General features: G+C 41.9%; 1 protein-coding gene across 1 annotated transcript in view; it reads left to right on the top strand.

Moving 5' to 3' along the window:
* The window catches only part of mppe1 (metallophosphoesterase 1), a 76,349-nt gene that overhangs the window by 4,709 nt on the left and 45,079 nt on the right, over positions 1–26,561 (top strand). The window contains exon 5 of the mRNA XM_055181635.2: positions 17,772–17,880. Coding sequence (XP_055037610.2) covers positions 17,772–17,880 — 109 coding nt within the window. The remainder of the gene's footprint in view (positions 1–17,771; positions 17,881–26,561) is intronic.

Raw genomic sequence — 26,561 nt, 5'->3', positions numbered from 1 at the left:
CTCAGCCGGTTGAGGCTCCGGTGGAGACTGCAGAGTCGTGTTCTACGATTTCTGGCGAATCCATTGAGGTCCCGTCACTTCTGCAGCATCAGAGGGGTGTCCATTTTTCCCTCCAAGGTGGAGTCGTCTCGGAGATGGCGGCCGTGCCCGCTCGAGCGGTGGATACGGTAGAGTTGGAGAGGTTAACCCCTCTCCGCCCGAACCGTCCCGCCCACATGATTGGTACTTCGGAGCTGCTCGGGCCTCTCTGTCCTCATCTCCTGTGCCTTTCTTTCCCGATGGTACGAAGAGCTGACGTGATTGGTGGCCGTCTCGGACGTTCAGCTTTCACTCCTCACCTCCCTCACCAACGGAGCCCTTCAGTGGAGCGGGGGGTTGCGACCCAACCCTTCCCTCCCGTGTTTGTAGACAGTCGTCCGGTTACGGGCGCTGCCCGTCAGGCATGCGGAGAGGCGGCTTCAGCCCTGCACACAATAACATTGCTGTAGGTTCACCAAGTGAAGGCTTTAGAGATTTACGAGGGAGGCCGCGACCTTCAGTAAGTGCGATGTCCACCACAGTGGTTCAAGATCGCCACCTTTGGCTGTGTCTGGCTGACATGACGGACGCAGATGAGAACAACTTCCTGAATGCTCCTGTCTCACAGACCGGCCTCTTCGGCAAGCCCGGGGAGTCGTACAGCTCCGCTGCGCAGACTGAGGCGATCTCCTAGGTCGTGCCCCGGCGGAAGAGAGCTGCCCTGGTCCACCAACGCCGGCTCCTCAGTCTGCCTCTCGCCGTCGGCGTCCTGTGGCGGCCACCTCCGTTCCCCTCCTCGGACCCCATCTTGGCAGCGCAGGGGAACCGGTCATCAGCAGCTCGCCCCGCCCGCTTAGCCGCTTCCCGTGAAAATCGGGAGTTTAAGTGGCCAGTGACGGGTGACCCGGATTGGCAGAGGATCACTCTCCTTCCCCCGGTAGAGGGTCGGGTGGAAAATCCTTGGTTTGCATGTGTTCCACCGGCTGTTCAGCCGGTACCCACTTAACCACACATAAGAGTGCATTCCTCTTCCATCTCCAGGTCTCCGGAGGATCATGAGAGCTGTGAGCGGGCACACACCAGCTCACCCTACCTCTCCTCTATCGCCAGTGGGTGTCCTGAGGAGTCCGAGCTCTCCGCTGAGGAGACCGGACCACCAGCACCCTCATCGGAGTCTGCGCTCTCCGCAGAGGAGACCAGACGACCGTCACCCTCAGCGGGCTCAGGTCAGTGTCACACACACATACTGTAGATGTTTATGCTGTCACAGCAGACGCACCGGCAGTCCCACCGTTTTTTCGCTCTGTGTCGTGGGCATATTATTAAGTACAACCATTCGAGCTGTCTCTCTCTCTCCGTGTCTCCATGAAAGTGCTAGTCACGGCATTAAAATCTCAGAGAGCGAGCGTTGTTATTCTGCTTATATTTACGTCGACTTATAATAGCCCGTTCTTGGCAGACGTGCGCGAACACAGAGAGTTAATGCTTCGGCATCTCGCTCAGTTAAGTTGTCAGGTCAACTGGGAAAGAGTACTTTGCCCCGTGCAGAGGATCCTTTTTCTCAGTATGGAAATAGACTCGATCGACTTATTGGCGTGTTTTTCAAGAGCGCGCAAACAGTCAATTCTGACTTGCCTCGGTTTAATTCGAGGGAAGTACGCTGTCCCTCTGAAACAATTTCAGAAGCTCCTGGACATATGGCAGCAGCTGCGGCTGTGACACCGCTCGAGCTGCTTCATATGAGACCGCTTCAGCGTTGGCTTTGCGATCGAGTCTCGAGGAGAGCGTGGCGCACCGGCATACACCGTGTAAACATTACACCTGCGTGTCATTTCAAATTTACCCCGTGGTAGACCCAGCATTTCTGATAGCAAGATATGCCCCTGAGGGGTCTCCTGTAGGGATGTGCATCGATGCATTGCGCTCCCATTAAAAAGACCTGTCTAAAATCGATTCTGAATCGTAAGGCTCCGATTCAGAGTTTTATGCACAGCTTGTGCATGTACTACGGCTCCGTGATCAGAAGGAAGTCCTTATCAATCTAAAATCACTACAAGTTTGACTCGTTTATAACGTGCATTTAAAAAAGCAACACTCGTCAAACACAGTCATTTAAAATATTCTTTATTATCATGAAAATATAAGAAGTTTGGTCGTGCGTAGATAGATCTGTTTGCATCGCCAGACGATACCCACTGTCGCCTATTTTATTCACTAACCGAGGGCAGCCTCGGCGTGGATGCATTGGCAAACAGCTGCCCGCGGGGGATGCGCAAATACGCATTCCCTCCAGTGAGCTTAATCGCACAGACACTGTGCGAAGTCAGGCAGGACGAGGAGAGCCTTTTAGTAATCGCCCGTACTGGACGACCAGGAATTGGTTTTCATAGTTAATGCTCCTCACAACAGCCCTCCCTGGCGGATTCCCCTGAGGAAGGACTTTCTTTCTCAAGGAAGGGGCACACACTCGCGCCCCAACCTGTGGGATCTCCATGTATGATCGTTGAGCGCGCACAAGGTTTAGGTGATTTATCGCAAGCGGTATCTAACACCATCGACGCGGTTCGAGCACCGTCCACAAGACGGGCTTACGCGCTTAATGAAACCTTTTTCGTCACCTGGTGCTCTTCGCAATGCGAGGACCCCAGAGAATGCCCCATTAACATTGTGCTTATATCTTCAACATAGGTTAGATGGTAGGCTGTCCCTCCGCCATTAAAGTTGATATCGCCGCTATTTCTGCTCATCACTCACTTATCAACGGCAGATCAGTTGGCCAGCATGATTTGGTTATTACATTTTAAGAGGCGCTCGCAGGCTAAACCCCTCGCGCCCTCCCTCTATTCCTCCTGAGACCTGTCCATGGTGCTGAAGCCCTACAGGTCCCCCATTTGAGCCTTTGCAGTCTGCGAGTCTGAAGTTTTTGTCAATGAAAACTCTGACCCTGCTAGCATTGGTCTCCGTGAAGAGAGAAGAGGATTTACATGCATTCTCTGTTGATGATTCGTGCCTTTAGTTTGGTCCTGCTGTCTCACTGAGACCCAGACCAGGCTACGTGTGCCCAAAGTTCCCACAACTCCCTTCAGAGATCAGGTGGTGAGCTTGCAAGCGCTGCCCCCGGAGGAGGCAGACCCAACCATGGCTTTGTTGTGCCCCCGTACGTGCACTGCGACTCTACGTGGTTGGCACGCAAAGCCTCAGGACCTCAGATCAGCTCTTTGTTTGTTACGGTGGTCAGCAGAGAGGGAAAGCTGTCACTAAGCAGAGGATGTCTCTTTGGATAGTTGTTACTATCGCCCTGGCTTATAATCGGCAGGGTATCTCTTGCCTCGTTAATTGAGAGCGCACTCCACACGGAGTGTTGCCTCATTTTGGGCTATCGCTCGTGGTTCCTCGCTAACAGACATCTGCAGAGCAACATCTAATACGTTCATTAGATTTTACAGTGTTCGTATCGAGCCTGTATCCTCTCGTGTTTTTTCCTCACCAGGGAGAGCACGGAGAGCAGACTCGCAAGTCGGCTTGCAGACTCGCAAGTCGGCTTGCTGCCTCCGACTGGTGCTCCAAATTGAGTTTCAGTATGGAAGGCCATCAGAGCAAAAATGTGTAATGGTTTGAATTGCTCTTCCTCCGCTGCCTTGGCAGCCTTTGTTGCGGAGCATTGTCTGTCAGCCTTTCACTAGCTGTATCCTCGCGAACCTACGTGTCTGGCTCGGGCTCCACATTGCGTCCCACCGGGTTCCTTTGTGGGTATTTTCCGTGGGGTTAATCCTACTAGCCCACGTTTCCCTCAGCAGAGCTTTGCTTTGCTTATACAACCACGGCTGTCTTTTATTCCTCAACTACGGTTGACTTTCGCCCACCAATAGCCCTTAACGGGGCAGTGGCTTCCGCAGCGTTCCTATACCGCTCTGATAGGGCGCTTCCCAGTCGCTGGCACTACTGTGGGGTTAAAGGAACATCTAGTGCCCGGCCTTCTGCCTTAAAACCTAATTCTCCTTCTCCTTAAGTGGAACCGGAGGGCTTTCGCAGACACTGGAAGAGGTCAGCCCTCAGTGGTGTTTTGGTAGGGATTCCCAAATCGTCGGTCACGACGTGACGTCGTAGTGACCAACTGAAAGGGCTGCTCCCTGCTGTTTATCGGCCGGTCACATTCTCCCAGCTTTCTCAGCAAAAAGAAGCTAATTTCCATATTGGCACCTGCTGCTTATATAGGCACCTGGTGGGGCGGCGCCAGCATTATACAAATATCTCAATGCCAAGTTCATTGGCGTTTTAGTAGTATACGAAGCAGATTGGTCTCTCTAAGCAAGTTCCCGAGTCGTCGGTCACGACGTGACGTCTCCGTTCCCTCCATCAGGGAATGAGGGTTACATCCGTAACCGAGACGTTTTCATATAAACACAGAAGAAATAATCAGCAAAGCATCTGTCTGTTGTGAGAAATGGGGTGTACTTTAGTGCCTCGCAGCACTCGCCGAAGAAACAAACAGGGTAAAACGGAGCTTTAAACTCATCAGATCACATAATTGAATGGAAAATGAATAGAAAAGATAAATCGGTCTAATTAAATGTTAAGTAAACGTGCGTCAGTGAACATTTTTTGGATTTAAATTCAGTCAGTAAAGTAAGTTACTGTCATCACAGTGGTACGAGTTGGTAGTGTTTTCCCTATATAACGCGACTCCTTAACACTTTAGTTTAACAGTGACTAAAGTAATTTGCACAGCGATGCTTGGTTGAGTCATTAGTTTACTTTTAGGCCGCACATCACCTGCTGCTAGTATTTCCCCCTCGTGTACAGCTAGGTTGTACTTGCGTTGCTGACATGCTGCACTTGCTCTTAACTGTTGTTGCTGTGCGCATTAGGGAACGTAAATGCACCATACGTCATCACGTCGCTATATCATTGATATCATGATATGACTTTTTTTGTCATGTAAAAAATTATACCGGTATTATCGTGAACGGTATGATATGGCACACCCCTACTGTGAAGAACATTTATTCACGCATCCAGAAACTGTTGAGTTTTAATCAGTTTCTGTGTTCTACCAGAAAAACTATTGAGACAGATGAACAGTTAATTTGAATTTATTTAACAGTGATACGTTAGGCTTGATAGCTGAGAGGCCGCGTAGGCCAAAAATAAAGCCACGTTAGGCTTGAGAGCTGAGAGGCCGCAAAGGCCGGAAAATAAAGCCAGGTTAGGCTTGAGAGCTGAGAGGCCATGTACACCGGAAAATAAAGCCAAGTTAGGCTTGATAGGTGAGAGGCCACTTGGCCGGAAAATAAAGCCACTGTAGGCTTGATAGCTGAGAGGCCGCTTGGCTGGAAAATACAGCCACATTAGGCTAGAGAGCTAAGAGGCAGCATAGGCCGGAAAATAAAGCCACATTAGGCTTGAGAGCTGAGAGGCCGCTTGGCTGAAAAAAAAAACAAAGTTAGACTTGAGAGCTGAGAAGCTGCGTAGGCCGGAAAATAAAGCCACGTTAGGCTTGAGAGCAGAGAGGCCGCTTGGCCGGTGTGGGCGACAATCCAAAATCCAAATATTTGTCAACCGAGAGGCTGAGCAGGGGAAACTATTCCCAGTTGCGCTTCCTCAATGATAATGAATCCAAAGAAACAAACAAAGGTTATGTATCCATTTGGTGAACAAAAATAAAACTTCCCCAGTCACCCCCTCTCTCCAATCGTGAACACACAGGTGAACGCATTATATACTTTACCTATTCCTCCACCACCAGGTGCTTTAATTACTGTAAGTGACCAAAAAGGTGTTCAGAATAATAAACCCATTCCTGGGGCTTACAGCCGGAAAATAAATCCATGTTAGGCTTGAGAGTAGAGAGGCCGCTAGGCCGGAAAATAAAGCCACGTTAGGCTTGAGAACTGAGAGGCAGCGTAGGCCGAAAAATAAAGCCACGTTAAGCTTGAGAGCTGAGAGGCCACGTAGGCCGACGAAGGCAATGTTATGCCGGAGTGAGAAAGGGCCATAAATGGTGTAAATGCCATGCTATAGCATGGTTGAATACGCCACCACCACCAGTAGTTTGCTTAAACATACCTTGATTATTCCTTGCCATTATTGAATTGAATGCCTTTATTGTCATTGTATTTTCCTGCATACGGTGAAATTAGGAGCATTGCTCCTGACTAATGTTAGAAAAACAAACATTACCAAAGCACTATATACTAATATTTTGCACTAAAAGTATAAATACATCAAAGCTAGTATAAGGAGAGGAATTGCTATGGCTTAAATTGGAAGCATAGCAGTAACAGGAAAAATGCACAAGAAAAACAAGAATCATGAGACTTACTGAAGAGAGACAATTGATGTATGCATGCTTTTATATTCTTATTATAAAGTAGGAAGAAGATTAGATGGGAACAAATAAATCTGACTGATGAACAATAAAGGGTGGCACGGTGTCACGTTCATGTCTTGTGTTTTCCCAGTCTTGCACTCTTATTTTGAAGTTCTATATTGTCGTCCATGCCTGTAGTTCTTAGTAGTTCATTGGTCCTTGTTCTTGATTGTTTCCCAGGTGTGTCTTGATGTCTCATTTACCCACATGTATACACATATATATATATATATATATATTTATATATATATATATATATATATATATATATATATATATATATATATATATATATATATATATATATATAGAGACATATATACATATACACGTATATACATATACACATATATAAGGTGTTTTGTTGCAAAACGAGATAAATCCGTTTTTTTTAATTGTTCAGAAATCTCGTTTTTTGGTTGTGCATTCCAATTAATATAAATTCAACTACAGTTGGTTTGTTTTGGTTTAAACCTTCATAATTTAAAAAATACAGCTAAGTAGCACCATAAAACAAAATATTAACATGATAACATAATAATAAACATGTTTTGACAAAAATGTTAAAAAATGGATTTTTCGAAACTCTTTGAAACTCTTTATATATAAAAAACTGAGGAGCGGTATCAGTAGGGTTGTGCAGATGATAGACGGATGTACTTCCAAGAGTGATAGCCTTCTAGACGATAGTTTTTGGTTTAAACGTTGACTAACCATAATAGCATGATTTAAACGTGAAGTTTTACGTTATGTAAATCATGCTATCATGGTTAGTCAACATAACATGCACTTACGATGTACAGAATTTTTTGTTTTAAATGAAGATCCTCCTCTACGCTGGCATTCCAGAAACGATCAAAGTCCGCACCATACACAACCGCAGACATGAAACATGACAACCAATATGCCTTCGGCAAGTGTGCACAGCACAACACTAACGAAAGCTTACTTCTTGTGCATGTAGCTATTAGCCGTTTGTATTGCAATTTGAATTCCTGGAAGTCGATAAAGAGCCCTGGTAATCAGTGGTGTAGTCTACGTGATACGCAGGTATACGCCGTATACCCACTAGAAATGGTCAAGGATTTCCGTATACCCACTAAAAATAGCTTGAGGATGCGTAACAGCATGATTTCTGACATTTCAAACTTTTAGTCATAATTCAGATGTAAAGCACTGACCAGTAGCATGCTACACTTGCTATTTCAGCGGGTTGAACTGCATATATATATTAGGCTATATATTTGGTGTGTTTGAATTCCTGCCGAACTGCGTGATCCGATTCGCGTACGAAATCAAATTACCATAGCGGCAGGAAAGTGACTGGGGAGCAGACTGGTGTGGCACCAGAAGAACCCACAGGCGAGTGACAGCAAAGTACCGCGAGTGCGATTACATTTATCACATGGAGAAATCTGCTTTGAATCGCTCTCGCGGTACTTTGACATCACCAAAGGGTCTGCTTAGCGCCAAATGAAGTCGAAGCTGCAGTGTAGCTGCTCACGCGACACTGTAAACAAACAATCCATGTGAAGTGAACGAGCTGCTGGAATATACAATCCGGAGAGTTAACAACGCACATGTGAGTATACAACATTTAAAACATCAGTCCAGTTTATTACTTTATCTGGAGGTAAGGCTCCAAATGCAATAAAATAAGCCCGTAATTATATCCTGATGGTTTTAGCTTTCAGCATGTTTGCTTGTGCTTAGTGTTAAACTTTCCTTCTCTGTGTTAATTTATATATCCACGTTCAAGATGTATATGATCTTAAACTTTTGTGAGGAAAATCATGTCTGCGTTGATGTTCAGTTCAGACTTGCAAATTAAAGATCATTTTCTTCACTTTGGTTTGGGTGTCTAATATTAGGCTACATGATGGTCTTAATAATAATTAAGTAAAAGCCTATTTTCATTTTTAGACACTGCTTGTATTATATGCATTAAATAAGCTATTATTTCAATGAGTATGCAAATTAGAGTTAATTCATGGTCATCTTAAATGTGTATTAATTAAAAACATTTACACCAATTACACATGGTAATGTTATCACTAGGTGTCATATAATAGCTATTGAAAGAGTGGATATTTTTTCTCCTTCAATGCATGTGTTAGCCACGGATTGAAGATTGTAAACAGTTTATTTAATTTTAATTAACAGTTGAGTAACTTTTGGCCCTGAGTTAGATGTTGATTAACACTAAACCAGTCTAAAAATCCATCCAGTTTTCCCAGCTGTAAACCTATTGACTGTTAAAGTCTTTTTTTTCTTATAATAAACTGACATGTTGATAACACATTCAGTTAATGTGTTTATGAGTACACTTTCAGAATGCTCTCGATTACGTGAAGATCCATACTGTATGCATCTGTAAGTGTGGTGGTGCTTATGGGGTGTCACGCTGGGACGAGTGAGCATAAGGGTGAGAGGGAAAAATCACAGTATACTCACTACAAAAATCTAGACTACACCACTGCTGGTAATGCAGGCATCTGGAAACCGAGCACTTATTGAACTGCATTTCCATTAGAGTCCATGTTAAAAACATGTTGGTATAGCGTTTTAAAATAGCTTGCCTCATGTATGGAGCCACACTGCTATAGCGGTTTTAATCCTTGCAGGCGTTGTATAATCATATGGTAGTTAATGCATGTTTTGCAATTTTCTTGAGCTGCAGATCAAGTGGGTTGTAAGCATCTTATTCCAGACAATGTTCCTTTTAAAGTTATCATTTAAATTCATAACCTTAAACAAAACATAGAATCGATTTAGAAACAATTTACAGTGGCAAGAAAAAGTATGTGAACCCCTAGGAACAAACTGGTTTTCTACTGTGATTTGCCATAAAATGTGATCTGATCCTCATCTAGGTCACAACAATAACAATACAATACGCATAAGGTGACAACACACAAATAATTCTAGTTTCTTGTGTCTTTTTTGAGAACCCCCATTAAACATTCATAGTGCTGGAGGAAAATGTAAGTGAACCCTTGGATTTAACGGCTTGTTGAGCCTCATTTGGCAGCAAATACTTCAAGCAAGCACTTTCAGTAGTTCTGAATCAGACCTGCGCATCGCTCAGAAGCAATTTTTGCTCATTCCCCTTTACAAAACCGCTTTAACTCAGACACATTTGTAGGATGTCTGGTATGGACCGCTCTCTTGAGGTCATTCCACAGGTTAAGGTCTGGGCATCAACTAACTTCTACTGAGCTTCAACTGGTGGGCAGCCACCCTGACATTATCCTGTAGGATTTTTTTTAACTTAATAATTCATTTTACCCTCAATGATGGCAAGTGCTCCAGGCCATGAGGCAGCAAAGCAAGCCCAAATCCTGATGTTCTCTCCACCATACTTCACTGTTGGGATGATGTTTTGATGTTGGTAAGCTGTGCCCATTTTGCGCCATAACATTTTTCCCCAAAAAATTAAACTTTTGTTTCATCAATCCATAAAATATTTTCCCAGTAGCACTGGGGTTTGCCAAGGTGCTCTTTTGCAAAATCAGGCTCACAGCAATGTTTTTCGGGAGAGCAGCGGCTTCCTCCGTGGTGTACTGTCATAGACACCGTGCCTGTCCAAAGACTTTCGTATGGTAGACTCAGGAACAGAGCTGTGTGCCCGTTCCAATGATGCTTCAAGCCTTTAGCTGGTACTCGTGGGTTCTTCTTTACTGCATTGAGTAATCTCATGGTGTCTTAGGAGTCATCTTGACTGTGCGCCCACTTTTAGGAAGGGTAGCTGCAGTATTTAACTATCTCCATTTATAGACAATTTGTCTAATTGTAGACTGATGTAGGTCTAAACATTTTGAGATTGTTTTGTATCCCTTTTCAGCCTTATGGAGTGCAACAGATATCTTTGTAAGAGCATGGTTCAGAAGAGCTGATGCTTCTTAAGGACAGCAATCTTAAAATGTGTGTCTTATTATCAATCAAAGTTGCACTAAACCACACATTTAAACTCATTTTATTAATTGGACTCCAGTTTGCCAGCTTCTGACAAAAAAAGCTTTCAATAAAGTAATTAGTCCATGGGCTCACTTACATTTTCCTCCAGCACTTTGAATGTTTAATGGGTGTTTCCAAAAAAGACACAAGAAACTGGAATTGTTTGTGTCTTGTGAGCTTATGCACATCGTGTTTGTTTGTTGTTGTGACCTGGATGAGGATCGGATAGCATTTTGTGGCAGGTCGCTGTGGAGGAACAGTTCGTTCCTGGGGGTTCACATACTTTTTCTTGCCCTGTATATGAAAGGAAATTTGTTTTAAAGTAAACAAAACTTATGAAGTGTTCCAATGTTATGTCAGACCCATTTCTCCCGTCATTAAAACAGCCTATGACGATTAAAATTAAATAGTTGAAACACCAACTGAACAACATTACATACAAATGCTACAACACTCGAACAAATATAAAACAGGCATTATTTCTATTGGGTTCCATGTTAAAACAAGAAGGAATTGTGTTTATAATCTGTGGTAATAGCTGGTGGCACCATGTTTACCATTACGGGCGAAACCTCCGTTGCGAACATTCAACAGCACTTTTTCTTGAAATTATGTGCTGTGATTTCAAAGCCAGCTGTCGGTTTACGTCTTCTAACCAGTGTCTTGACATCCGCTGTCCCTTACGAAAAAGAAGTATACTTCAAGTTAATTTTATTAAGTATACTTAAATAATGTTGGAGTTTAGTTTTAAGTATACTTCATGTAGTAAGTGTACTATCATATATGTTCTAGTAGTATACTTGTAAGTGTACTACTTGAATACCGCTTGGGACTAAATTGCCCCACTTTTTAGTATATAAAAGTATACTTCTAAGTGTACTATAAGTGTAAGAGTAGTTAACTTTAAGTGCACAAGTGCGTTCTTAATTTGTACTGCAAGTGAACTCATGAGTATACTAGTAGTTTGCTAGACTTATACTTCAAGTGTACATGCAAATGTTCTGTTAGTGTACTTTTAGGAAACTAGTATGTTATTAATTTATACAGTATATATAGTACGATGTACAGTTCCCTTTCAATATGGTTCACTTCGCATTGCGTCAGTTGCTGACGCTATGGGGGGAACTCCTGTTTACTCCATGATTGAAGCCTATTGGTTAACATCTGTAAAAATTACAGACCTATGGCGTTCGAGCCCGCGAAAGAGGCGGGACTATGCCCTATAATAGTCCGAAAAAGAGCGGCATAACTCATTCGCAGTCTCCTTCAGCGCGAACCTCTCGCTGCTCCGAAGAAGAAGAAGCCTTACTCGCCGTCGACACAAGCCCTGCAGCGGAATCCAGGTCTAGCGTCTTCCCCTGCCACTTTCTGGCTGAGAACCAAAGATAGCCTTCGCTTGCCGTGGTACGAGCCCTGTGCAGCGGACACATGCCAGATGAGGTCTCCCATGTGGCTGCCCGGTAAGATCAATATTTTTAATATAAAGCTATAAGCTTAAAGAGCAGGCGCTGTTGAAAAAGCGTCCAGCACAGCGGCTCGAGTGAGCCTCTCTGCTATGAATTTCCTCAGAGCGCGTTGCCCGTCTGGGACCTCCCACAACGAGACCGCTCTCATATGGTTGTTCTATCTATGTTGCATGCTCCCCCTGCTGTTCCTCTCTCGCTGAGACGAGCAAGCGGCGAGCCGTGAGACTAAGATGGATGCATAGACAAGCACACATGGGCTACCCCCCTCCGTGTTCTGTCACAAAGCAACTGTTCATGCTTTACACTCACAGAGTCCCTCGCTCCCCCCACAGTCAGCGGCGAGATCTCTGGCACGCTCCTATGAATTCCCTCCGAGTGCATCGCCGGGTTAAGACCGCTAATACGATGCATGGCTGTTCTATCTGTGTTACATGCTCCCCTCTGTTGTCCCTCTCTCATTGAGATGAACAAGCAGCGGAGCCGTAGAACTAAGATAGATGCATAGAACAAGCAAACACAAGCGGGTCCGGCCCCTGTTCTCTGTCATAACACAGCCACTCGTGCTCTACACTCGCAGAGTCCCTCGCTCCTCCTTCTCAGTGGCGAGGTCTCGTTCAGTGACTTCTTAAAGGTCACCACGCGGTCTTACGGCTCCTTGCCTCTAGTGCAGCTGTCTGGTGTTCAGCGATTACAGAGCTTCACGCCCCTCCCTTCCTGGAGCGCCGTGATCTCATTCGTCTGCTCGATAGGAGCTATTGGAGCACTAAGAACACTTATTATAAGAGCCTAACCGGCCTGAGTCTGTCTCACTCTGGTGGAGCTCACTGTGTTTGTCTGCCCTGTCATTTCTCTCTGGCTTAGACGGAATCAGAGGCAGAATGAATTTGTTTGATAATATGCTGAGGCCCGAACACCTCCCTTTATTCAGTCCCGTCCTATATCGGTGCGCTGAATATTGGTACATTTCTTATATACCCTAGTTTTTCTGCCCTTTTAACTCTTTCACCGCCAGCATTTTTTAAAAAGTTGCCAGCCAGCGCCAGTTTTTCATGATTTTCACAAAAGTTTAATGCCTTCCAGAAAATGTTCTTCTTCAAATATATAAACATACAGTATACCAAATGAAAGAACAGACCCTCTGCTTTCAAACAAAAAAAACGTTTCATCCTACCTTTAGTAGTTCTTTTGTAATCAGCTTTTGAATATGGGTAGGTTTCTGCAAAAACACCACATTTTGAGCAAAAAGCAGAAATAATTCAATTTTTCTGACGGACTTTTCATAGAGATCCCATTCAGAGCGATCTTTAAAACAGACACGGACATGCAGCAGCTTGTCATAGGGCAATTCTTCCGGTTTTAAAAAGTTGCGGAAGTGCGCCACCTGGTGGATAATAGCGGTATTGCGGAAAGACGGAAAATCTCGTCATTGGCGGGAAAGCGTTTTCTCGGGGAAAGAGTTAATAAACGGCAAAACCACGGGCCTCACGGCAGACTTCCTCTCTGCTTGATGGGTTCAGTCTGACACCATACCACCTAGACATACTGCTCTGTGAGCCGCTCTGGTCACCGTCACTACAGAGGCTCGTGCACCTGAACAGCCAAGCTCTGGTCTTACTCACAGCATAGCTGCGTCGACAGAGAACAGACTGTCTGGGAGAGGAAGGGTTAAGTCGCGCCTCAGCTGGACTGCCCTGAAATGTTTTTTGTGTGCTCTGTTTATCCAGCTCCGCTCCAATACTTGGAGAAATTAAGGGTAATATCAACCTCAAGTGAGCTTGCTACCCGCCACAATGAGTTTCGTTTGTGACGCTCGGAAAGCGAGCTTAACACCAGAGCACGCTCACAGTCAGCGTGCGGCATCTCGTTTAAGGTGGGCTCACGTACCCCCCTAACGTGTCCTAGAAAGCTGAATATCGTGGCATTCTGTTCATAAGACCACTTCAGTTTGACTAAGCAAAGGTCCCACCCTGAACTGACGGCCGGGACGCTTATGCTTTGAGTTACACACGGCTGCATGAAGTGCTATCGTTACGAGCTCACCCAGCATCTGCTGTGGCCTGGACACGCCTTGGACATGCCCGTTTTCACCTCGCACTGTACATACAGTCCATTTAAGGGGGTGATTTTAGCACTGCAGCACTCTCGACCATGTTATTTGTGATAATGCGGTCGAGCAAACTACGGTGGTTTCATTATTCACCGAGCCAGGCTGAGATCTCGCCCCCTGTACAAGCTCACGAGTCATCTCCTTTATAAGCTCATTGCATCGCTTTTATAAGCTATGTTCAATCAGAGTGATACGCATCTCGTGCTTGAACCACCAAGGTGCAGACATATTCCCCCATTACAACGGGCGTGTGGATCCGTGAGACACGACCTACATGCCTTTTGACACGTTGACACGAGCATCTAGGACCCCTTTCGCGAGGCGTCCTTATGCAAAGTCTAATCTATCCCTGTCTGGTGACGACGAAAAGTCCAAACCCCGCGAATTGCGGAACACTTTTCTCCTCACTACAGAGGCTGGTGCACGGCGGCTCTCTCCCCCTACGCTAATATCTATGTGGCGGTGATAACAGCGAACCACGCTTTTACGGCCGACCATTATATTTAATTCACAAGCCTGTCGTTTCTCAGATGCGGACGGTGGCGATAACAGCGAACCACGCTTTTACGCCCGGTCATTCTATTTAATTCACAAGTCTGTCATTTCTCAGATGCGGACGGTGCCCGAGGCGCAGCGCTCTGGAACTGTCCAAGGTCCTGAATGACAGATACGTCTGACATACATCAGACGATCAGCTGTTCGTCTGCTTCACAGATCACTCACTAGCACACCTGTCAACACAGGTTATTTATGGATCGTTGAAGTTATCACCTCCCTTAACAAATGATACTCACTCGTGGTTAAACCTACTCCATGTGTGGATTAGCTTTACTTCGGGCATAGTCTTAGAGGTTTTTCATTTTGACATTTGTGACACAGCCGGCTGGTCCTCGCCGTCTACGTTGTCAATTTTACAGCTTCGACATCCCTGCCTTGCGTGCTACTGGGGTTTGTTGCATTAAAAGGTGCGCCCGTAAGCTCACCTGCATGCACGATATGTTTTAATTATATGCGTCCACCGTGCGTTTAGAGAAGCTCACCTATGCACGCTATAAGATTTCGGTATACACTAAAGATGCGCTTGGAGAAGCTCACACTCGGCTGTGTTATCCATTTGTGACACATACACACTGTTGTACACATTCACGGCGCGTTCTGTGCAATGATTTATCTATACGCATTCACGGTGCACTGAAGTGTTCACCTGTGCCTGTGCAATTTATTGTGCAATTTATTTACGGGAAGCTCACCGACCTGTGCACTATAATATTACCTACTGTATATGCATCCCCGATGCGCTCACCTGGGGGCTCACCTGGGTTCACACTATTGTGGTATCTGTATAATCCCACGCTATAAACCGTTCTGCCGCATATTATAGTCAGATCGGCCGCTCGTGAGCTTCGCAGATCACTCACTAAGTATGCCGTTGCTAACAGTGGCTATTTAGATGGATCGTTGAAGCCATCGCACTGGCTCACGCCTTCCTCAATGAGCTATGATGTTAGAGCCCACTCTGAGCGAAGTTGGCTTCATCATAGGCTTGGTTTACAGGAGTATCTATTCTTGATATCTGCAACGCGGCCGGCTTGTCTTCGCCGTCTATGTTTGTCAGATTTTAAAGCTTAGACGTCCCTGCCCTACGTGCGCAGTTTCTCTCTTGGCCTAACCCAACCCATCCTCACTCCATGTCGTTAATATTTGACGACACTTGACCATTCGTCAATATGTGACGGGGAGGGTATACCTTTCGCGTCATTTTTTGACGAACTGGGGACTTCAATACTATTACGTCCGTTGCATTCTCTTTCCTATTTTCTTACCATTTTCGCGTCGGTTTAGGGTTAGATTTACATAATGACATCCCTACCCAAACCTAACTCTAACCCCAACGCCAGGTGACAACTGTCGTACCTAACTCTAACCCCAACGCCAGGTGACAACTGTTTAATTTCGCGTACACTGTTTAATTTTGCGTAATCTAACCCTAAACCGACGCGAAAATGGTACGAAAATAGGAAAGAGAATGAACCGGACGTAATAGTATTGAAGTCCCCAGTTCGTCAAAAAATGACGCGAAAGGTATACCCTCCCCGTCACATATTGACGAATGGTCAAGTGTCGTCAAATATTGACGACATGGGGTGAGGATGTGTTGCTTAACCATGCACGCTCATGTGTTTTATGTGTACATCGGGGTGCGCTCAGCGAGCTCACCAATGTGACTCTGGACTTAATTAATTCTCGCACACCCGCGGTGCGCTCTGTGATCTTGCCGTCTTGTGCTATGTTATGTGCTTCCCGGTGCGTTTAAAACCCCACCGTATGCGCGTTAACATTTTATATGGTGCTTACACTTTTGCTTTAAAGCTGTGAATATGCTGGATATAGGGCCACATACAGTGTCTCTCCGGTAAGGCACTTCAGTCAGTTGTGTATGCACGGTGTGATGGGATTACGCTCCCCCATAGCGTCAGCAACTGACGCAATGCGAAGTGAACCGTATTGAAAGGGAACGCTTAGGTTACTCACGTAACCCCGGTTCCCTGAAATAACGGGAACGAGCATTGCGTAGTTGGCCGTGCTACAAACACCTACGCAGCGAGCTTCATTCGGCTACGCGCTTCAGTCGAATGCAAGTGAGTTATGGCGCTCTTTTTCGGACTATTATAGGGCATAGTGCCGCCCCTTTCACGGGCTCGAACGCCATTGGTCTGTAATTTTTACAGACGTTAACCAATAGGCTTCAATCGCGGAGTAAACAGGAGTTTCCCCCCCATAGCATCAGCAACTGACGCAATGCTCGTTCCCTTTATTTCAGGGAACCGGGGTTACGTGAGTAACCTAAGCGTTCGCTTAAAGTAAAGTTGAGTTGTAAACTACTAGTTAACTAAAAGTATACTAAAGGAATACTGGCAAGTATACCTGCAGCACACAATTAGTAACTTACTAGTTTGCTAAGAGTACACTAACAGAACACTTGCATGTACACTTTTGAATACATGCAAGTATACCTGCAGCACATAATTAGTAACCTACTAGTTTACTAAGAGTACACTAACAGAACACTTGCGTGTACACTTTTGGCATAACAAGTAAACTACTAGTTAACTAAAGCAGTGTTGGGCAAGTTACTGAAAATTAGTAATTAGTTACAGTTACTAGTTACTTCTTTTAAAAGTAATTGAATTACTCTACCAGTTACTGTATATCAAAAGTAATTAGTTACTAGGGAAAGTAACTTTTAAGTTACTTTTATGACTGCTTTTTAAATGTAAATACGAATAGTACTGAACAGTCAAACAATGAAATTATATGGATGGGCTATTTTACATACTGTAGGAGCTCCTCGCAATGGTGCTGTTGAAACAAAACGTGTACCGTGACTTCTAAAGGACAAGTAGTAGATGAGAAAGAGCAGCTAGATGTCACTGGATAGAAAGATCCCAGGAAAACATTTCAAATGCCCGATAGAATCACTTAACATTAGAATCAGCGTGTTACGGGGAACAAACGCTTTAGTGACACATATGGACTGAACATCGAGCGAGTGAATGCTGGCGTCAGTATCTGTAAACCCAGAGACAGGTGAGCAAAGGACTTAAATACTCCCAGTATCAGAGGTGATTGGCCAGGTCTTGTGGAATGAATGACGTGGCATTAGAGTTTCCCTGGTAGAACTTGCGCTTAAACTTAAATTTTTATCAGAATCGAACAACCCTTATGCTACAGGAACACATTCAGTTGGCATGGCATTTAAAAGGAAAAGAAAACAGTTTATTGTTAGTTAATCTGAATGTATTCCTAACAAAAACATCAACAGGTTTGTGTGATTTCTTGTGTATTTTCACAGTTTCTTGCTGGTGAACAGTGTTGCTTTGCATGGTGATCACTGCCTCATCTGTCAGCGTGTGGAGAATGAATTGTACAAACTCTCGCATGCTCTTAATTGCTCCATTCAGGTAATTAATATATAGACATATTGGTTTCAATGGTTTTTGCATTTAAACTATAATAGGCTGTTTCATAGCAGCTAAGAATAGCAAACTAGCTTTGTAAATATAAAAGATCAATAGATCCCACTTTTCTCTCTCTAAAGTTATTCCAAAACACATGAAAGTGCACAGCCAGAGCAGAGTCTGTATAGTGTTACAAGATGCAACTCTTTCAAATGACCTACTGTCCCATTCACTGGTGTAATTGAGATAATAGCTATAGTTTAAAGCATATGTCTTCAATGGTTCTTCTGTGGCCCACAAAATCACTGCGACCTGTGTTCTTATATAATTTCTGAACTGGGATGGCTTTTTAAAGCTTTTCAGATTTGTTAATGCTAATTTGACAGTCAAATAACACCTCCTGGCCTCCTGTAAACTGTGACAACAAAACTATTGCTCGCATTTCAAATCAATGAAGTGCGCCCCATAATTCTGATACTGCAAAATTTATTGACGGAAAATAAAATACGCACTAATAGCGCTAGTCAAACATGTTGCTCTAAAGATGCTGCCGACTCATTGCATGTTGTTCTCCTGCAGAAATGAACTAGCGACCATGTGAAAGGCAAAGGACTGCAAAAGTATAAAGTAGCATGTGTGTGTACTGCACGTCTGCACTGAAGTCTTTTGTACAACCTCTGTCTCCACCAGAATAGTCAGTATATGTGCCATTCATGATCAGACATCCTTATTAAACTGAAAGCTCAGGTTCAGGTAAATGTGTAAATGTCCATCTCACAGTAAAATGAAAATGTATTACACTGCAAATACCTTAAAATAATAATTAAACCAAATCTACTTTAACAATAAAAATCATACACAGAAAATGATGCATGTATAACAGCTTGAATAATAGTGTTAATGTCTTAACACATGGCTGTGTAATATATGGTTTGATTCTATTTATAAAACAGTTAGTCTTTGATTCTGATTGGGCAAAAGTTGTACTTTACTCTGCTTTGCGCTGTGCCTAATATGAAGAAGTAGCCTCTCATACCTTACTGCTTACTTAAATATCACTGTTTTATACATTTAGGACCGGGGGTCCCTGTTCCATGCATCTCTCATCTAAGGGATCCTTGCCCCGAAAAATGCTGAAGACCCTTTTTAAAGCATGTAACATTACAATTGTAACAAACGTAAATGCAGCCTCATGTGTTATCTGTGCAAGCAGGCTGTGTAGTTATATAAATACCTGTACATAGGGAGGTAGGACATCCTATCATTGATTGAAGAAACAGAGTCTGGAGTTAATAATCTCTCTCTCTCTCTCTCTGTCTCTCTCTCTCAGACAGAGAGTTTTAATCACTTTATTTATGACCAAGGGAAAAAAAAAGATTCTTTCCCTTATTTTTTTTCCTTATTTTACATATCACATAAAACTTTTACACCACACAAAAACATAAGAATAAATTAACAACAACAGACAATATTACAATAAATAATATCCAGTAGTCACATTAAGCACTAATTAAAAATGTAAAATTAAGTTATCCTCATGATCTAAAACACACAACACTTCACTTAAACACCACAATTCCTTAAACCAATCCAGATTATTAGTCAATTTAAAATAAACAAATTCTGCTTTGATCCTAGAAGTCACAAAGCCACACAACATTCTCTCTGGATCCACTAAAGCTTCTTCATTTATCTTTTTTTTCCTCGTTACCCATATGGCCATTTTGGTTTCTGCTATTAAAAAATTAATTAGACCAATTCTTCTCTTTTCTGAAGCCTTATAATTTGGTCCATAAATGTATATATCCTCAGTGAACTCTTCACCTAGTTGTTCAAGCCAATTTTTTAATATCTGAAAAACACCTCTTAATCTAAAACAAAATAAAAAAAGATGATCAATTGATTCATCTGAATTACAAAATGGACATTTCTTTTCAACAGTGGGATCCATGTGTGCAACATGTCTATTTGTCGCTATCGCCCAATGTATTATTCTCCACTGTAAGTCAGCAGTTCGTTTTTCAATAGGGGTTTTATATAAAGACCTCCAGCACCTTCTAGGAGAAGAGTTTTGCCCCAACACGTCTGACCATTTTGTTTCTTTACAGTTCTTCAAAACAAATTGGTAAGTGACTTTGACACACGTCACATACAACGCTTTCTTTGAAATTTCTTTAAAGCTGTGCAGTTCTGGAGTTTTAAAAGTGAGAATAGAATTCTCTTGTGGTTCTTCATCCACCAAAGGTGAAACATCAAGTTCTGGAAAAATGTCCTCTTCTATGCCCATCTCGGCTTCATTCAGGTGCTCTTCTCTTGATTTTTGACAATAAGCAGACGGAAGAAAAGTCAAAATCTCATCCATCACATGTTTCATAAATCTGACGGACTTAATCCCAATCAGATTACTCATTTCTTCTGGGCTTTTCCATTCATCATGATTTTTTAAGTCCATTATTCTTGTACATCCAGCTCTTGCCATTGCATTCTGGAGACTTTTGGAGTTCAGCACCTTTGCTTGAATTAAAAGATTATTAAAAAGAGGCTCTTGATTGATCCAGGACTCAGACTGGGACAACTCTCTGTTCACTTGAAAAATTGAAGTCCATGTTCTCAACATTGTTCTATAAAAAGTAAATGTATCTCTCAAGTCCATTTCTGTCAATTTGATTAAAAACAACTGTAAATCATATTTAAAAATATCCACTTTGTGTAACAGGGTTTTTGCAGTGTCAGTCCAGCAATTATTTGAGTACTTTTGTGCTGCCTGCATCCTGAAAGTCTTAATTGTATTTTTGATGTCCATTAATCCTTGTCCACCTTCATTAACAGGTAAAAAAAGGATAGCAGCTTTGGTCCAGTGTTGTCCAGTCCAAAAAAAATCAACTAAACTTTTTTGTAATTTTTTAACAACCTCATCAGGCGGATCCAGGACATTCATTTTATGCCACAGTGCCGATGCTGCTAAATTATTTGTGACTAAAACTCTTCCCCTATAAGATAGCTGTGGTAGCACCCATGACCACTTTGACAACCGGCTACACATCTTTTCAGCCATTCCTTCCCAATTTTTTATCTTAAAACTTTCAGTCCCTAGGTAAACCCCTAAACATTTCCACCCTTCTTTACTCCACTTAACACCACCTAGGAGCATGGGGAAATTTTTATCTATGCTTTGACCACAGTAAAACCCCTCACACTTTTCCCAATTTACTCTTGCAGTAGATGCATTTTCATATATCTTTAGAGATTCTTTTAAAACAGACACATCTCTCTCATTCTTAATAAAAATTGTTACATCATCAGCATATGCAACAAACTTAATAGGTCTTTCAACAAGGAAACCCTGTAATGTTTTCTTTAAATTACAAAGTAAGGGTTCAATGGCCAAAGTATACAACATCCCTGATAAAGGGCATCCCTGTCTAATTCCTCTCAACATTGGAATAGGCCGACTAAGACCACCCCCCACTTTCAGCATTGCAGAAGCATCCTTGTACAACATTTGTATCCATGAAATAAAATTTTGACCAAACCCAAAAGCTTCAAGCGTTTTAAATAGATAAAGATGGCCAATCAAACGCTTTTTCCTGGTCAATTGCAAAAATGCCAACATTTTCACCATTCAAATTTGCAATGTCAATTATATCTCTTATGAGGAACAGATTGTCCATTATTGTTCTGTTAGGGATACAATATGTTTGATATTCATTGACAATACTTTCTAATACTGGTTTTAGTCTATTAGAAAGACACTTTGCCATAATTTTATAGTCTGTGCATAAAACCGCTACGGGCCTCCAATTTTTCAACATACCCAGATCACCTTTTTTTGGTAATAAGGATAAAACGGCTCTTTTACAACTAGTTGGTAATTTCTTCTTTTGATAACAATACTTAAACACTTCATAAAAATCATCTTTCAATAATGTCCAGAATTGTTTATAAAATTCAGACGGGAGTCCATCTAGACCAGTTGCTTTTCCCATTGAAAGACTTTTAACAGCTTCAGACAGTTCATTTGGTTGGAGACCAGAGTCGAGCTGTTTACTCTGTTCATTAGACAGTCTCACTAAGTCTTTATGTATCTCCTCCATACATTCAGTCAAACCCAGTCTCACCCCATGGCGTCAATATTTGACGACACTTGACCATGCGTCAATATGTTGACGCGGAGGGTATACCTTTCGCGTCATTTTTTGACGAACTGGGGACTTCAATACTATTAAGTCCGTTGCATTCTCTTTCCTATTTTCTTACCATTTTCTACCATTTTCGCGTCGGTTTAGGGTTAGATTTACATAATGACATCCCTACCCAAACCTTACCCTAAACCCAATGCCAGGCGACAACTGTTTAATTTCGCGTACCTAATAGTATTGAAGTCCCCAGTTCGTCAAAAAATGACGCGAAAGGTATACCCTCCGCGTCAACATATTGACGCATGGTCAAGTGTTGTCAAATATGGACGCCATGGGTGTGAGACCGTGTTAATTCAGCATCACAATGTCCTTCTCCAAATAAGTCCGTATAAAAGTCCAAAGCAATTTTTCTCATTTCATTGGGATTTGAAATCACATTTCCATTTACATTCTTCAAATGCAGCATCATCTTTTTTTCCTTTTGTTTCTGCTCTAGATTAAAGAAGAATGAGCTTGGTGCATCCATATCAACCAAAAAGTATAGCGAGCTCTAATTAAAGCTCCTTTTGCTTTCTCATGAAACGAGGCTAAAGCTTTTTTCTTTTCTACCAGCTTCCCAACTGTCACATCATCTCCAACCCTTACCTCTCGTTCAATTAGTTTTATCTCTTTCTCCAATTCAAACACAGTTTTTTTATCTTACTATTTGTATTATATTTATAATTTTGACAGAAAATTCTAATTTGTGCTTTTCCTATATCCCACCACTGAACAATATCCTCATAATTATTTTTTTGTTTTTTCCACTCAATCCAAAATAATTTAAATTTTTCACAAAAAAGCACATCCTGTAACAAATTCACATTAAAATGCCAATAATAACTGTGACTTTGTGACTTCTTTACATTCATTTCAATTATACATAAATGATGATCAGAGAACCCATTTGGACAAATTGTAGATTTTAAAATTCTATTACTTTTGTTCTTATTAATATAAAATCTGTCTAACCTTGCAGAACTAATATGATCATGAGAACACTTTACCCATGTGTACTGTTTAACTGTAGGGTGTTGTAGTCTCCATACATCAACTAAATTAGAAGTATTAATAACATTATTTAAAAACCTTGCAGATGAGGGATGGGGTTCCTCTCCATTTCTATCTTAAATGAAATTATCTGTACAATTCCAATCCCCCCCTACAACCAACCAAACATCTCCATCACAATTTTGTTTTAAAAATTTGTATCCTTTCTGGTCCAGTATTTGGTGCATACATATTAATAAAAAGAAACACAAAACCGATTATAGTTGCTTTTAGAGCTAAAGTCCTTCCTTTTTCTATTTCATTAACAGACACATCAGTTATATTATTTGACTTTGAAAATAAAATGGCAACTCCTCCACTAACATTTGTACCATGACTCATAAATAAATCACTTCTCCACCCCATTCTCCATTCTATTTCATTTTTCATATCACTATGTGTTTCTTGTACAAATGTTACATCAATTTTTTTATTTTGTATGTATTCATTTAGACTTGCTCTTTTCCTGCCATCTCTTCCCCCATTAATGTTAATGGATCCTATTATAAAGCTCTCCATGAAGAAACAGGACAGAAAGGAAAGAGAAAGGAAAGATAAGACAAAAAGAGACAGATAGTTCACCCCTCGTGGTTCCTTCATTAATCTATAGGTTTCTCACACATTATCTTCTTTCCTCAGATTTGTAACCATTTTTTTCAATCGAAATCTTTTTCTTCTACTTAACTCCTCATAACTAACAGTCCTTTGTATCTTAATCACAGAAGCCAAAAACTTTTTAACATCAGGAAAAAATTCCTTAACTTCAACTTTTCTTCCAAAGGTTACATCAAGGAAATCATTAATCTCTTTTACCGTATATAGCTGTTCCTCATCATAATTAGAGGGAATGTCTGACATTTCAGAAAGTCAATCATCATCAGCTTCAGTCATATCTGTACTTACAGAAATTTGAGAGAGAGATATATTATCGACTTGGTTTTCATCAATATCTACATCAGCATCAGCTTCATCAGAACCCGCAAAATGACATTTCTTCACTTCGCTAGTTCCTGCCTCTTCACTATTCCTCCTTTTATTCTCTCCATCACAATTTTTTTTCCTTTCCACTTCACTCAATCCCTTCTGTTTTAAATCTTCAGTAGGATCACTTTGTTCCTGATTATTCGATTTATTGTTTGCACCATGCTCCACGTCACTTTCATTGACTGAATCTGTCTCTTTACTTTTATCTACATTGTCCACTTCACTTTCGGCAACCACCTGTTCAACGTCATTTGCGGCTCTTTTTGTTTTTAGCCGGCATTGCAGTTTTTTTTGGCCAATATTTCCACATTCAAAACATTTCAAATGATTGGTGCTCACATAAATCATGTATGATTTGTCTTCATGTTTTATCCGGAACGAAATATCGAGCGTCGGCGATTCTAAAACCATAAACACTTGTCGCCTACAAGACAACACGTTTCAATGCCTCAATTTTACTACCGAGTGGAATTAAGGTGATTCCACTAACAATTTTTCCGAACCTCTGCAGTTCATTTTCAATGTATGTATTGGGTATATAAGGTGGACAATTTGAAATGTTCACTCTTATCGACTGCGATACTAAAGGTGAAACAATAACAAAAGCTCCACTTACCCAAACGCCGCTCACAACAAGTTTACTCACGAAAGTTTGATCCATTAGAAAAACCACCACGGCTTTGTTCATTCTTGATGCGGACACAATATTTCCAAATCCTATCTGTTCTCCAATCACTAATAGCACGTCTTCGACCGTCGCTCCGGTATCAGGTACGCACCTGACTCCATGGCGGAGCGACAGAGAGGAAACTTCCATCTCAGCCCTCCGCCACGAGATCAGAAAAAAATCACCTAGCGATTGTACTTCCCAAAACTCTAAAAGAATTTGATTAAACCTATATACATTAACTCAAAAAATAAATAAATAAATAAACGGAAAGTAGAGAAACTACCCCCAGAAAACACGCTCCTCTCACCCGTGAGACGCTCACCTTCCCCAAACTCCCAGCATGCACCGAGAGAGAGAGAGAGAGAGAGAGAGAGAGAGGATTCCGGCTATCAATGGCAAAACTTTATGCAACTCCTGTAACGCTCGCTCCAACTAGGCTACGAGAAGAATCAACAAAGGTCACGCACTGTCGCAGTGGTAGTGACGTGATGGGTCAAATGTCAAATAAGCCTGAGCGTCGAGAGTTGAAAGAGAATAGACTTTGGGTGAAAGCTCTGCTCGTCAATGTTAGTTCTCACATGGGCATCCAATCACAGTGGAGGGGTGGGACAAGTATCACAACAACCAACCGGCTCACAGCTCAAGTATCACAACTAAAAAGCGCTCGGCTGAAAAAACAGCTGACATTCGGTGTCCTCCAGGCGTTTTCAATCGCATTTAAAAGTTTTGGTGTGCACAACCCGCATACAAATTTTGCACATATTTTCATTCGCGCTACTACCTGCCTGCACGGAGTTAATAATAATTAATAATAATAATAATAAACTAAGGCCAGTCAGCTCACTGCAGAGACGGTCATTTAAAAGGTAAAATAATAGAATCAACTATAAATATTGATGTCGACTAATTATCAGCGTCTGTAACATTTGTGGCTTTGAAGAAAGCGATGAAGAAAGTGAATCCATTTGCAAAAGGTGTTTATTTGAAAAATCCCAAAAAGGGCCAGCAAACATATCCAATAAGGGAGATCCAAAAACGTAATCCAAAACAGGCACAATGTCAGGGGCAGGCAGAGTTCAATCACAATCCAAAGAAACAGGCACAGGTCAGAAACAGGAACAGATACAGATAACAGATAAACAAAACAGGCTAACAGGTTGCAACAGGCTAAACAGGTTGGGCTAAGCATTAATCAGCCGGGAACAGGTGAACAGGAAGTGACTTATATACAAACACAAACAGGAAGTGTGAAGCGTGACATGGCATGATGATTTCAAAATAAAAGTCCGAACAGAGCAGAGTAACAAAATACAAGTTCAAATAACAAAAATACACAGAATACAAGCAAACACAGAACAAAACCTTACAGCGTCAACGCAGTCGAATGTGTCCACCAATTGCGACAGCTCTAAAGTAGACACATTTAGAGTTGTGTAAACTATCTATTTAATCATAGCCCAAAGCAGAATTTTTATTATCATTTTTTGTGAGATCTCTATGCTTTTGAACTGTTAGCTTACATTGTTAATTGTACATTGGTTACATAGATTGCGTTATGTAACAAATCTAAATTATTTGAAGTTTGAACATAATCCTAATAGATTTATATTTGTTATTTTAATATTGAACCAATGATAATATTGAAATGCATATTTGTTTAATAGCACTATTATTATAATTTTCTGATTAAAATCCTACAGATACTTCGTTTTAAAGTTAGTATCACAAGTAGTGCTTTATATAGTGTTAAAAAAATGAAATTAATCTAACATAACTATTTTGTTGAAGTCTTTTTTGTGTAG

This window comes from Misgurnus anguillicaudatus, chromosome 25 (assembly GCF_027580225.2).
Source record: "Misgurnus anguillicaudatus chromosome 25, ASM2758022v2, whole genome shotgun sequence".
In the NCBI taxonomy this organism is placed as follows: Eukaryota; Metazoa; Chordata; class Actinopteri; order Cypriniformes; family Cobitidae; genus Misgurnus; species Misgurnus anguillicaudatus.
Note: the sequence above shows the minus strand (reverse complement) of the source record. Positions and strands in the feature narration are given on the sequence as shown.